At 35.8% G+C, this 14,202-nt stretch overlaps 2 protein-coding genes and 1 long non-coding RNA gene across 3 annotated transcripts in view; all 3 read left to right on the top strand.

Annotated features, from left to right (window-relative positions):
- The first annotated feature begins 1,131 nt into the window (after positions 1 to 1,131).
- Positions 1,132 to 3,897, top strand: LOC102589559 (F-box protein At5g03100-like). The gene is made up of 3 exons (XM_006351015.2): positions 1,132 to 2,197; positions 2,942 to 3,112; positions 3,359 to 3,897. Exons 1-3 carry the CDS (start codon positions 1,379 to 1,381, stop codon positions 3,608 to 3,610), a joined length of 1,242 nt encoding a protein of 413 aa, XP_006351077.2. The 5' UTR covers positions 1,132 to 1,378; the 3' UTR covers positions 3,611 to 3,897.
- A 997-nt stretch (positions 3,898 to 4,894) lies between these two features.
- On the top strand, positions 4,895 to 7,797 carry LOC102589234 (F-box protein At5g03100-like). Its single transcript, XM_006351014.2, has 3 exons — positions 4,895 to 5,975; positions 6,805 to 6,975; positions 7,260 to 7,797. Exons 1-3 carry the CDS (start codon positions 5,043 to 5,045, stop codon positions 7,509 to 7,511), a joined length of 1,356 nt encoding a protein of 451 aa, XP_006351076.1. The 5' UTR covers positions 4,895 to 5,042; the 3' UTR covers positions 7,512 to 7,797.
- Positions 7,798 to 11,790: 3,993 nt separating this feature from the next.
- The window catches only part of LOC102598515 (uncharacterized), a 6,872-nt gene continuing 4,460 nt past the window's right edge, over positions 11,791 to 14,202 (top strand). The window contains exons 1-2 of the long non-coding RNA XR_001473906.1: positions 11,791 to 12,794; positions 13,188 to 13,358. This is a non-coding gene — a long non-coding RNA (uncharacterized lncRNA). The remainder of the gene's footprint in view (positions 12,795 to 13,187; positions 13,359 to 14,202) is intronic.

Genomic DNA, 14,202 nt, shown 5'->3' with positions numbered 1-14,202 from the left:
GTAGCATGACTGAATCTAATTGGGATTTGCGTTGGTGAATGGTGGAAGAATTGGATTAGAAAAAAGAGGAATTTTAGTTGAAATATATCGAATGAAATTGGTATGATTCTTGGTTTGAATCCTAAAACGTGAGATGAGCTGTTGATTCTACTCTTGAAGTAACTCAAAATTATACTTCCAGTATGTTAAACCATAAATAAGATAAAAGAAGAAGAAAAAATGTTGTGATTTCTATTGATATTGTTGAATTGTGAATTAATTAACATAATCAAAATTAGATCCGAATCTAAAATTATCCAAAAACTCAACTTTCCAAGGGTTATATTATTCATTAGTCGTCGTTGGTATATATGCATAATTTGTTAAATGTTGATAATAGTTGAATAACTTTTATAACGAGAGATATGGTCTAAACTGTCAAATTGAGGATTATATTTGCCTCTTTTCACTTAATTATACCCATCAACCTCAATGAAATGGTTGAGAATCCTAAGGTTTCAAATTCAAAACTTAGGGACATTACTATTGAGACTTCATCCTTATTACATTACAAGCGATACCACAAAATCCTAAAATGCTCCTCTAGTCCTGAGCTTGATAAATAAGGTCGTGATAAATTATTTTCTTCCAGTCTTGTTGTGATATGGGCGAATATCTTTTGCATACGGGCCAAGTTTACCAACTCTTTGGAAAATGATAAAAAGAAAGGTAGGCTAAAATAGGAAAAAAAAAGTTACTCCCTCTGTCCCAATTTATTTGACTTACTTTTCTTTTTAGTCAGTTAAAAAAAAATGACACATTTTTATATTAACTAACAATTTAACTATAAAATATTTATTTTACCATTAATGAAATGATTTATAGCCACATAAAGTTGGACCACAAGTTTTAAAAGTTTCCTTTCTTTCTTAAGCTTTTTTGCCGAATCAAACTACCTCACATAAAATATATGATGACAGAGTAATAGAGAATCAAAATCAATTTAGTAATGAATCAAGAAAGACAAAAAATATTAGGCAAACCTTTCCATCTGTTCTAAAATTGCCGACGGAGGTGGCATGTATTCCGTGAACTTAGTTGCGGCGCATAAAAGCTAGGCTGAACACTTCTTATTTTGGACATTTTTCTTCTCTTTTTAAATTTTTTACTCTCTCCTAATTTTTAGAGTTTTGTGCACAGAAATCGAGGATATATAAACCGCCATTACCAAAACTGCAATTGAAGATTCTCTATACTCCCTGGAAATGCACAAGAAAATCATGGCGGCGGCCGGAGGAGGAGACCGGCTGACTGATCTGCCGGAGGAGATTCTACTCCACATCCTCTCTATGTTACCAAACAGTAGACAAGTTGTTCGAACCAGCGTATTATCATCGCCATGGCAATTTCTTTGGAAATCCGTTCAGCATCACTCGATTTCAACTCAGAAGATTATCTTAAACCTTACAAAAAAATATATATTCTCGATTACGCAGCTTCTGTTAATAGAGAGCTTCATTATTGGAGGTCTTGCGAGAAAATCAAATCATTTAGGGTTTTTCCTTATAGCTACCAGGATTTTATTGCTCATGATGTTGATTTGTGGGTGCACTTTGCTGTTAATATTGGTAAGGTTGAAGAGTTTACGTTGAAATTTTGTTATTTTGATTCTCTAGATTTTGCGTATAAATTTCCTGAATTCGCGTATACGAATACGGTTTTGAGGAATTTGGTGTTAGGATTTTGCCGGTTGAGACCTTCTGGTAATGTGAAATGGAGTAATTTGGTTTCTCTTTCGATTGGGGATGCGGGTATGACAGAGGGTGTAATGGAAAAAATATTATCAGGTTGTCCTAATTTGGAGTGCTTGGAATTAGATAAAGTTGTTGGTATTCGTCGTCTGGAAATCAGCTCTGTGAAGCTGAGAAAATTGATTGTAACGATTTATGAAACAGAATCTGCTGATGATGATGATCAAGACTATTGCCTCGAAATTCATGCCCAACATATTCGACATTTAGAACTTTCGGGATTGTGTTACGATAAGATACACTTTCAGCTGAGAAATGTGGCTTCACTTGTCACTGCAGTCCTTTCTTTAAATGTTTATTTTTTCGACCTTGAAGAGAATTTGGAGAAGGAGTGTAGATATTTGCAGGAACTTCTTCACCACGTTGCCAGTGTCAAGAATCTTGAATTGGGTCCCTGGTGCATCGAGGTTTGTTCATACTTTGGCTATCCAATTCAGATTTTGTTTCTTTTTCATTTTGCGGACTTATTATTTGCTATTGAATTCATCAGTTTAGTAACTATGTTTGTAAGTACTAAAGAATAACATCCTCAAGGCCAATTTTGTTAGACAGTGGTAGGTGAATGAAACAAGGCCTATTGAACAAAAAAATTACTCTATTTATGATGGAAATTGTGAGAATAAAGAGTTTACTATCGGATAGATAACATTTAAAATTTGGATTGGTTTACGCTGATCATACTCTTGAAGTCATGTGAATGGGTGTGGCCTAGTGGTCAATGATGTGGGTTGAGCCTTGGTTGACAAAGTTACCTAGTACATGTTGCGGGTAGGAAGTGGCAATTGGCAAGTATCCTGTGGAATTAATTGAGGTGCACGCAAACTGGCCCGAACACCACTTTTATCAAACAGTCATGTGAATGTGTTTTTCCAAACGTTAACATACTTAGTGTAATCCCTCTACTTGTGGTTTGGGGAAGGGGTGTGACGTATGCAAACCTTACTCCTACCTTTGTGGATTTTCTCCAAGTGTTTAAAAATCAATCCGCAGATTTCCAAGCCAACCTTGAATACTTCGATGTGGCTTGAGGCAAAACAGTCCTATAGTTGAAGTTGTTTGTACGAATTATTGAACAATTTTCATGTCATTTACTAAGTATGTTGCATTTCCTAGTTTTTGACGTATTTTGGTTTATCTATTTGGTTCATAAGTGCCTGTCCATACTGGAGTTTAAAGGGTGGCCTGTTCCACCATCAAGCTGGAAATTCTTAAAACTTAACGCAGCCTTAGAACAGTACGATTATCCTGGAATTTGCAGCTTTCTATCGAGTTCATCAGGTCTTGAGACATTGGTCATTGACTGGTGCCATCCTAAACCAAGAGTAAGTTTCTTTTAGACCTTTACTTTTATTACTTAATGTAATTAATATAAAACTATTAGTGAAAGATGATATATGTTTAGTGCTTCAGGAAAAAAAATCATTATACTTTCTTTTTGTTTTGCTTTTAAATTGAAACCACCTTACCGTTATGTTTCATAGATGATGATAAAAGGTTACAAAGAGGGGATTTGGAAAAACTTACCACCTTTTTAATTTGTCTGCAATATATCGGATTTTTTCCTGCAGAAATTGCTGTCAATGTACACAAATGAGGATGAACGACGGAGGAGATTTGAAACACATAGTTCTAACTGTTCATTGCCACATCTAAAGTTCTTCAAGTTCATTAACTTTTATGGAAAACCAAGTGAAAAAAAGTTTGTACACCCATTGATCAAATGTTTGTGCAAGAATGCGACAGCACTAAAGAAGACTGTCATTGCTTGCAATTTCAGAAGGAGAGATGTGTTTTGGAATTATGTCGTCAGGAGGTCCTAAGCTTTTCCAAGATCCTGTTCGCAAGCTTCAGTTGTCTTTCCTTGTTGATAATCTTACGCCATTCTCTTTTGTTGTGATGGCGACATACATAACAACCTTTTACTTTTGGTTTGAAACTGGTTTACAGTTGATAGTCGAGGTTTGGATTCTAGTTATCAGTATCCAATACAAAATAGTTGATTGCAGATTTTTCATGTCTAAGCACAATGTATTTTTCCTTTGATAATCATGTAAGAAAGCTTGATCTAAGGTTGAATGTCATTTTGCAGAAATTGTATTTCTTGATTCATTACGACTCAATGGGCTTGCTTCTTTCGACATGTGTTATTTTATTTTTAGGAAAATTGAGGACCTGCCACTTGAAGAAAATCATGCATTGTCAAGATGTTATAGAATTAAGACATGGGCTAACTGTTGATTACTATATTGTGATAACTGGTATACTATGAGGGCTAAAGTGCTTGTGTGGTTGGTCCAATTGAAATTGTGTGCCCGATTTAATGGAGGAAGGGGAGGAAAAGATTAAAAAAAGAGAAAAATAGACCTTTATTTTGAGACAATTGAGTTCCTATATTGTTGAATAAGTTTGAGTCAGGCCAAGGATTTAAATTTTGAATTAGAAAATGATTCAAATTTTATCAAATCATGATGCTTTTGATACGGCTTATAATGATTGATTGAATATTGTTCATGTCAATCAAAGTAGGTCAATTTTTATTCGTCACGTTATTCAAATAAACTCGTTATTTGAATAATTTTTATAACGAGAGATATGCTCTTAATTGCAAAATTGAGGATTATATTTGTCTCTTTTCACTTAATTATACCAATCAACCGCAATGAAGTGGTTGAAAACCCTAATGTTTCATATTCAAAACTTCGGGACATTACTATATAAATAAGACTTCATCCTTATTACATTACATCCAATACCTCAAATTCCTAAAATGCTCCTCTAGTCCCGAGCTTGGTAAATAAGACCATGGTTAATTCTTTTCTTCGAGCCTTGTTGTGATAAGGGGGAATATTTTTTGCATACTTGCCAAGTTTATCAACTTTTTCGAAAATGATAAAAAGAAAGGTAGGCTAAAATAGAAAAAAAGTTAATAGAGAATCAAAATTAATTTACGAATGAATCACGAAAGACAAAAAACATTAGATAATTCTTTCCATCTATTCTAGAATTGCTAGTAAAGGCTACATGTATTCCACGAATTTAGTTAAAGATGCCTAAAAGCTAACCGGAACACCACAGTTTGCTTCTTATTTAGGACATTTTTCTTCTCTTTTTAATTTTTTTCTCTCTCGTTTCAATCCTATTTTTTACATAGTTTTGTGCACAGAAATCGTAGTTGGATAAACCGCCATTACTCTCATTTCAATTCGCCATTACAAAACTACAATTGAGAATTCATAAAGGCACAAGAAAATCATGGCGGCGGCCGGAGGAAGAGACCGGCTGACTGATCTGCCGGAGGAAATTCTACTCCACATCCTCTCTATGTTACCAAACAGTAAACAAGTTGTTCGAACCAGCGTATTATCATCGCAATGGCGATTTCTTTGGAAATCCGTTCCGGCATCTCTCTATTTCAACTCAGAAGATGATCTTAACTCTGACGAAGAAGAAAATATTATCGCTTACGCAGCTTCTGTTAATAGAGAGCTTCATTATTGGAGGTCTTGCGAGAAAATTAAATCATTTAGGGTTTTTCCTCATAGTTACGAGTTTATTGAACATGATGTTGATTTGTGGGTGCACTTTGCTGTTAATATTGGTAAGGTTGAAGAGTTTACGTTGAAATTTTATATTTTTGAGTCTGTAGATTTTGCGTATAAATTTCCTGAATTCGCGTATACGAATACGGTTTTGAGGAATTTGGTGTTAGGATGTTGCCGGTTGAGACCTTCTGGTAATGTGAAATGGAGTAATTTGGTTTCTCTTTCGATTGCGGATGCGGGTATGACAGAGGGTGTAATGGAAAAAATATTATCAGGTTGTCCTAATTTGGAGTGCTTGGAGTTAGATAAAGTTATTGGTATTCATCGTCTGGAAATCAGCTCTGTGAAGCTGAGAAAATTGATTGTAACGATTTATGATAGAGAATGTGGTGTTGATGATCAAGACTATTGCCTCGAAATTCATGCCCCACATATTCGACATTTAGAACTTCGGGGATTGTGTTGCGATGAGATACACTTTCAGCTGAGAGATGTGGCTTCACTTGTCACTGCAGTCCTTTCTTTAAATGTTCATTTCGTCGACCTTGAAGAGAATTTGGAGAAAGAGTGTAGATATTTGCAGGAACTTCTTCACCACGTTGCCAATGTCAAGAATCTTGAATTGGGTCCCTGGTGCATCGAGGTATGTTTTGTTTTTACATCGACCTTGAAGAGGATTTGGAGAAGGAGGGTAGATTTTGTTTTTTCATTTCGCAGACTTGTTCTTTGCTATTGAATTCATCAGTTTAGTAACATTAACAATATCACTACTTAGGATAATATTATAACTATGTTTGTAAGTACTAAAGAATAACATCCTCATGGCCTATTGAACAAAAAAATTACTCTATTTATGACGGAAATTGTGAGAATAAAGAGTTTACTATAGGATAGATAACATTTAAAATTTGGATTGGTTTGCAGTGATCATACTTATTAAGTCATGTGATGGGTGTGGCCTAGTGGTCAATGAAGTCGGTTGAGCACTGTGACGTTCAGTTCTCAAGAGAGAAAAACATTAAGTGATTCTTCTCCTCTGTTGTAGCCTTGGTTGACAAAGTTACCTAGTACGTGTTGTGGGTAGGAAGTGGCAATTTGCAAGTCTCCTGTGGAATTAATTGAGGTGCACGCAAGCTGGCCCGAACACCACTTTTATCAAACAAAGTCATGCGAATGTGTTTTTCCAAACATTAACATACTTAGTGTAATCCCTCTACTTGTGGTCTAGGGAGGGGCTGTGGCGTATGCAAACCTTACCCTTACCTCTGTGGGTTTTCTCCAAGTGTTTAAAAATCAATCCGTAGATTTCCAAGCCAACCTTGAATACTTTGATGTGGCTTGTGCCTTATGGCAAAACAGTCCTATAGTTGAAGTTGTTTTTTCGAATTATTGAACAATTTTCATGTCATTTACTAAGTATGTTGCATTTCCTAGTTTTTGATGTATTTTGGTTTATCTATTTGGTTCATAAGTGCCTGTCCATACTGGAGTTTAAAGGGTGGCCTGTTCCACTATCAAGCTGGAGATTCTTAAAACTTAACTCAGCCTTAGAACAGTACGACTATCCTGGAATTTGCAGCTTTCTATCGAGTTCATCAGGTCTTGAGACATTGGTCATTGACTGGCGCCATCCTAAACCAAGAGTAAGTTTCTTTTAGACCTTTATTTTTGTTACTTAATGTAATTTATATAAAACTATTAGTGAAAGATGATATATGTTTAGTGCTTCAGGGAAAAAAAAATCATTAAACTGTTATGTTTCATAGACAATGATAAAAGGTTACAAAGAGGGGCTTTTGACAGCTTATCCTCTTCCAAAAAGGGGATTTGGCAAAATTTATCACCTTTTTAATATGTCTGCAATCAACTCCTTTGCTTTCTACTTAGGTGAGAATAACTGGTTAATATATCGGATTTTTTCCTGCAGAAATTGCTGTCAAAGTACACAAATGAGGATGAACGACGGAGGAGATTTGAAACACATAGTTTTAACTGTTCATTGCCACATCTAAAGACCTTCAAGTTCATTAACTTTTATGGAAAACCAAGTGAAAATAAGTGTGTACATCCATTGATCAAATGTTTGTGCAAGAATGCGACAGCACTAAAGAAGTTTGGCATTGCTTGCGAATTCAGAGGGAGAGATGTGTTTTGGAATTATGTCTTCAGGAGGTCCTAAGCTTTCCAAGATCCTATCCGCAAGCTTCAGTTGTCTTTCCTTGTTGATAATCTTACGCCATTCTCTTTTTTTGTGATCGCGACATACATAACAACCTTTTAATTTTGGTTTGAAATTGGTTTATAGTTGATAGACGAGATTTGGATTCTAGTTATCAGTATCCAATACAAAATAGCTGTTTGTAGTTTTTTAATGTCTAAGCACAACGTATTTTTTCTTTGATAATCATGTAAGAAAGCTTGATCTAAGGTTGAATGTCATTTTGCAGAAATTGTATTTCTTGATTCATTACGACTCAATGGGCTTGTTTCTTTCGACGTGTTATTTTTTTGAGGAAAATTGAGAACCTGCCACTTGAAGAAAATCATGCATTGGCAAGATGTTATAGAATTAAGACATGGGCTAACTGTTGATTACTATATTGTGATACTGATATGAGATGGTTTACTTGAAAAATTGTGCATATGTATATGTTACATTCAGCTAAGGCTCTTGTAAAGATGGAACTCCCTACATCAGCTGTTCCTTCAACAGATCATTCTTATCTTTTATTTCAGCTTGCAAATGTGCAATGTCTTTGTGACGGTTTATCTGCTATCGTTGCCCGTACCTCATGGTCAGCCCCATGGACAGAGGGATGAACCTCACAATTATACCACTGTTCCAAATTATTCAGAGTAAAATCATTGGTTCAGAAGCTACTTTTACTTGGACTTGAAAGCTCTGGAACAAGCATCATCAGGTATTTCCTTTTTGGATCTGTCTGACTAATTTATTGCATGTCACCTGATAGAAGATCTGTTTGCTCTTCATTAACTATTTTATAGCTGAAGTCAAAGCTTCTCTAAGAAATTTTCTTGGAAATTTATTAGGTGTTTCTGTATATCCACAAACATTTGGAAATGCCTGTTGCATGTCCCTTTTGATGCTTTGTGTCTAGTCGAACATCATTGTTGAGAAGAAGTAATACTCCGACCAAAAAGTAAAATCTGTTATCCAGTGTGCAACACGAGCCAGATGTCTTCCTAACTGAACCCTATTACTCCCTTTCTTGAAAGGCACAAGTCCACTTTCTGTTGTTAGAAGGGGGAAACTGAAGTATAGTTTGAAACTCCATAATGTTATGTACTCATCCAAATAATTTACTCATTTCGTGACAGGTACCAGCTAATTAGAGTTAAGGCCAACGAAATGGATGAAGGATGCTACTGAATGGAGATGTTTGAAGATGTTGGCGTTGCAGTATTTTGTATGGCCCTGATGCATGTCAAAGAACAATCTGAAAAAATGGCCGGACATCCCTGTTTCAAAGAGACCTCATCATTTGTTTTAATCTCGAACAAGAATGATCAGAAGATCATTCGTGTACCACTGGGCTCTTGCAAGTGGTTCAGCGATTTCAGTCCAGTGCAGACTCACCATAGTAACCAGTCACTAGCAAAACAAAACATATTACTATGTCACCATGTAGTTTAAAGACCTCTATGTTTGTGGCAAGAGACTGTACAGCTGATGTTTAGCTCTTCTCCATTTATCTATTAAAATATTAAGTGTATATGTTAGTGGGTATAAATTGACAAAAATGTAATTATTATTTTGGTGCAACTCTTATAACCACTATTGTCATGATCTACCATTGATTCCACCCATTATTCTACCTCATTATACACTGTAACTTAGGTAACGTTTGGGCTATTCATATACGCAATTTACTACCCATTATCTTCCTATTTGTTGTAAGAAAGAATTCCTCACCTATAAATAGTGTGGTCTTACTTTGTATTGGTAAGAAGAGAAATAATGTAAGAAAGGATGAGAAATTCATATTGAGGTTAGTATAGTGAAAGAGAGAGTTGAGACAAAGAAAAATATTCCAGGTCTTTAGCTAATATTCATTATACAAAAGAGAATATTTATATGTTGAAGGAAGTTGTTCTCATGTGGAGCTTTTGACTCTTCAACTAAATCTAGAGTTGTTTGACGTTGTTGGACTGTTGTATCCTAGAGGGGACAAGTCAAGAGTGTTACTGCTGGATCGGTGTAGATTATGCCGCAGTGAGTTTGAATCTCCTTAAAGAGAATGAGATATCCGTGCCTTAACTTAAATGATTATTTATTCATTTATTTTATTTTATTTTCAACTGTAATTTATTATATTTATAGTTGGGGAAATAGTATAATACACAATCATATTATGTTTATGAATTGAATGAGTAGTCTAATTGAATATAGGATCTTTCTACAAAGCTCGCCAAAAATTATATTTCAAACTTAATCAATGACCACCCAAATATAGTTCCCAATTAAGGGTGTTAAACGTGGTGAACTGAGTTAAATTTATGGTTACAATGCATACATCACTGCACTTTCATTTGACACCCAACATAATAATAAACACCCAATGTAATGATAAACGATTCGTCTCACCGTGATCTTCTCTTGAATTCTCAAAAATACTTCTATCGCTCCATTCCTGTAGGGGAAAAGAACTTGTCACTGTCTCGATTGTGCTACATGAATCTCTGGGGAATTAAGTTGGAGTGGGAGAGCACTCATTTTAAGGTGGGCTTACTATTTAGATGCTTTAAGCAGTTATTCGTTCTGCACTTAGCTACTCAGCGTATACCGTGGGCATGATAATTGGTACATTAGAGGTGCATCTTTCCCGATCCTCTCATATTAGGGAAAGATCCTTTCAATACTCTAATGCCCATATCCTCTCTAAGTTGTGGGACAAAAAACAAGTTGAGCTGTCGCATTGTTCGTGGAGGGTAGTGCTTCAGCTCTATCTATTTATAGCTTATGACTTCTTTCCTCGGGGTTTTCATGTCCGACATTTGAACTCATTTAAATCTAATAGAGGTCTTATTGTATGGATATTTGGTACGCCCGACAGGTAGTGTTAGCGGGTGCCAATCATGTCTAGGGGGTAGTGTTAGCGGGTGCCAGTCATGTCTAGGGGGTAGTGTGATTGGGTGCCAGTCATGTCTAGGGGGTAGTGTTAGCGGGTGCCCAGTCATGTCTAGGGGGTAGTGTGAGCGGGTGCCAGTCATGTCTAGGGGGTAGTGTTAGTGGGTGCCAGTCACCAAGGAATGTTCTAAGTTGGATATCAGAGTATATGAGTTTTCTAGAGTAAAAACTCTTGATATGAATTCTGGTGAAATTCCCATAGCAAAACCTCTTTCTGAAACAAGTCAGACTCCAAGGTTATCAGGATTTATGTTCTGTACTGCAAAACGTTGTTGTTTCTACTTCAGGTTCCACCTGATAAATGTCCTTGGGATCTAAGCACAATCCCTATGAAAATGCTGCAAAGTATGGTGGTGAAGCAAATTAGGAAAGCAGCGAAAGAATGTGGTGTTAATCAGCTCCCAATAGTATAGTTGAATGCTAATCTGAGGGCTAAAGAGCTTGTGTGGTTGGTCCAATTGAACTTGTGAGCCCGATTTAATGGACGAAAAGATTAAAAAAATAGACAATTGACTGATTTGCTATCCTCGAGTGAGGTACTGACATTTCACCAATAGTTGGTGTAAGATTGATAGATAAAATGATATTCTTATTTTGTTTTGTCCAGCTTTGGAAGAATTTGAAATGCAATATTAAAGTTTCATATATTTCAACTCTAGTACAAGTTTTAGAATTGATGAAATCAGAGATACTTCTGTGGAATTGCAACTTTAATGCATGTTCTCAAATTTAGATGTGTAGTCAATAGCAATTATAATACCTGGTCGTTTGGAGGTGTATTGTGTCAAGTGTTTGATATATGTTTAGTGTATTCTTGGAAAACTTGTCTTCTTGTGGGGTGATGATTGTTCCACTTCTCACATTTTGGGACGTCGAATAGCATATCACCTGATTTCTCATTGGAATTTGTAATATAAGATACTCCCTCCGTCCCATTTTATATGAGGTACTTTGACTCGACACGGAGTTTAAGAAAGAAAGGAAGACTTTTAAAACTTGTGATCCAAAATGAATGATAGAAATTTGTGTGGCTGTAAATCATTTCATTAAGGGTAAAATAGATATTTTATAGTTAGATTGTTACTTTATATAGAAATGTGTCATTCTTTTTGGGACTGACTAAAAAGGAAAGTGAGTCATATAAATTGGGACAGAGGGAGTATAAGATTAAACGTCGTTACTATATATGCATAATTTGTTAGACGTCGATAATATATATGCATCAATTTTGCTTCTTATTTAAGACATTTTCTCTTTCTTTTTCAATTTTATACTCTCTTTTAAATCCTAAAAATTTAGAAAAGGGATTTTTAATAGTTTTGTGCACAGGTTTTGAGGATATCATTGTGGGTAAACCGCAATTACTCCATTTCAATTTGTCATTACCAAGGTCATCTATACTCCATGGAAAGGCAGAAGAAAATCATGGCGGCGGCCAGAGGAGGAGACCGGCTGAGTGATCTGCCGGAGCCAATTCCTCTCTAAGTTGTGGGACGCAAAACAAGTTGTGCGAACCAGCCTACTCTCTACACGATGGCGATTTCTTTGGATGCCCGTTCCATTATCACTCTGTTTCACTTTCCCCTATAGTGGAAATCAAAATGATACTGTTGCTTACCTGGCCTCCGTCCATAGAGAGCTTTATTATTGGAAATCTTGCAAGAAAATCAAGAGATTTGATATTGGGAGCCTTAGGTATGACGAGATTTATTCTACAGATGTTGATTTATGGATACATTTTGCTACTAAAGTTGCAAATGTTGAAGTATTTAAACTTTCATTTATTACTACAAGTCAACATTATTATGAGTTTCCGCAGTTTGGGTATAAAAATTCGTCGTTAAAGGCATTGGTTTTAAATCATTGTCAATTGAACCCTTGTGGTAGTGTTAATTGGAGTAATTTGGTTTCTCTTTCAATTGGGTTCATGGAATTGACGGATGGTGCTATGGAAAAGGTATTATCTGGTTGCCCTAACTTGGAACGCTTGGAATTACAAAAAGTTTCGGGCATACAACGTCTGGAAATTAGATCTGTGAAGATGATAGTATTGACGATAGAAGAGTACTACGATAAGAATCATGATATTTGTCTTGAAATAATAGCCCCGCATATTTGGAAATTCTGGGATTGTGTAGTCAGATACGCATCGTGCAGAGAAATGTTTCTTCACTTGTTTATGCTATCCTTCGTTTACATTTTGATTTTAAGGATGAGGAAAGCAACTTAGAGAAGGAGTTTAGCTGTTTGAAGGAACTTCTTCATGGTGTTGCCCATGTCGAGTGTATTGAACTGAGTAGCTGGTGCATCGAGGTTTATTCATACTCTTCACTATCCAAAATTCATGATTTTTTTTATTTGCTATTGAATCATCACTATAGTAACATTAATATCGTCACTACTTAGGATAATTTGATAACTAAGTTGCTAAGTACTCAAGAGTAAAGAGTTTGCAATTGATAGAACAATGTGTAAAATTTGGTTTGATTTACATTGATCTTACTTTTAAGTCGTGTTTATGGGGTTTTCCAAGTGTTTAAGGGTCCGTCTTTGGATTTTCAAACCAACTATGATTTGATGTGGAAAATCACAGTCGTATAGTCCAAGCTATTTTTTATGAATTATTCAACGGTTTGCATCTCATTTATCAAGTATGTCATATTTCCATGCTTTGACATATTCTACTTTATCTTTTTGGTTTACAAGTGCCTGTCCATTCTGGAGTTGAAAGGGTGGCAGTCTCCACCATCAAGCCGGAATTGGTTGGTCCTTAAATTAGCCGACGACCAGTTGGACTTCCCTGGAATTTGCAGCTTTCTACAGAGCTCATTGGATCTTGAGACATTGGTCATTGATTGGTTTGAGGATGCATCAAGAGTAAGTTTCTTTTAGACCTTTATTTGTATTACGAAAAGGGGGGACGTGACTTCCTTACGTGTTAAAAAAAGATAAGCCCCTAATAGGAGGAGGACTCCCATTTGCAATTTGAGACATAACTAGTTTAAGTAGTTAATAATCTTCAAAAGTAATGTAGTTAACAAGGTCTCACTTTTGCTTTTTGCAGCTACATGTAGCCTTACTCTCTATTTGTGTATCTCTGCATCTTCTTGATGCCTTCTATGATTAAACCAATTACTTCACAAAAAAAGGAGCTTCACAACAATATCTTCTGACTTGTGGAGATTTGTCCCATTGTATGTTGTTTTCACAAGAACTAAAAAGGAGAAAAAGGTGAGACAAATAACATGTGAGCTGACATAAGGATCAAGAAGTTTTTGTAACTCCCTTGAGAGCATTCACAATAAAATAAGGGCGGTCTTCCACCCAAATGTTTCTAATACAATGTTCAAGACACCATAGGTGATTGTCGCTATCAAAATGATTTCTGAGTGAACTTTTGGAAGTTGTTGGAAAAAGACGCTTCACAAATGATTGTTCTCACCTTCATGCTGTCACGACCCGGGAGCACCCCCTAGTCGTAACCGGCGTACTCGACCTCGAAGAGGTCTAATACAAGTCTCTTAGCATTCATTCATCGCATAGACACTAAAACCATAAGGAATTTAAAACTTTCTTTACCAAGAAAACATTTCATAATTAAAAGATAATAATAGCAAGCGGAAGACTTTCTAGACTTTATACATGATGTCTCAAACCATCTAATACTTTAGAGTACAAAATTCGGGACTAATCCCGTACACAACTCAAACAATACAAAAAA

This window comes from Solanum tuberosum, unplaced genomic scaffold, assembly GCF_000226075.1.
Source record: "Solanum tuberosum cultivar DM 1-3 516 R44 unplaced genomic scaffold, SolTub_3.0 scf00132, whole genome shotgun sequence".
NCBI lineage: Eukaryota > Viridiplantae > Streptophyta > Magnoliopsida > Solanales > Solanaceae > Solanum > Solanum tuberosum.
This window is presented reverse-complemented; position numbering and strand designations above follow the sequence as displayed.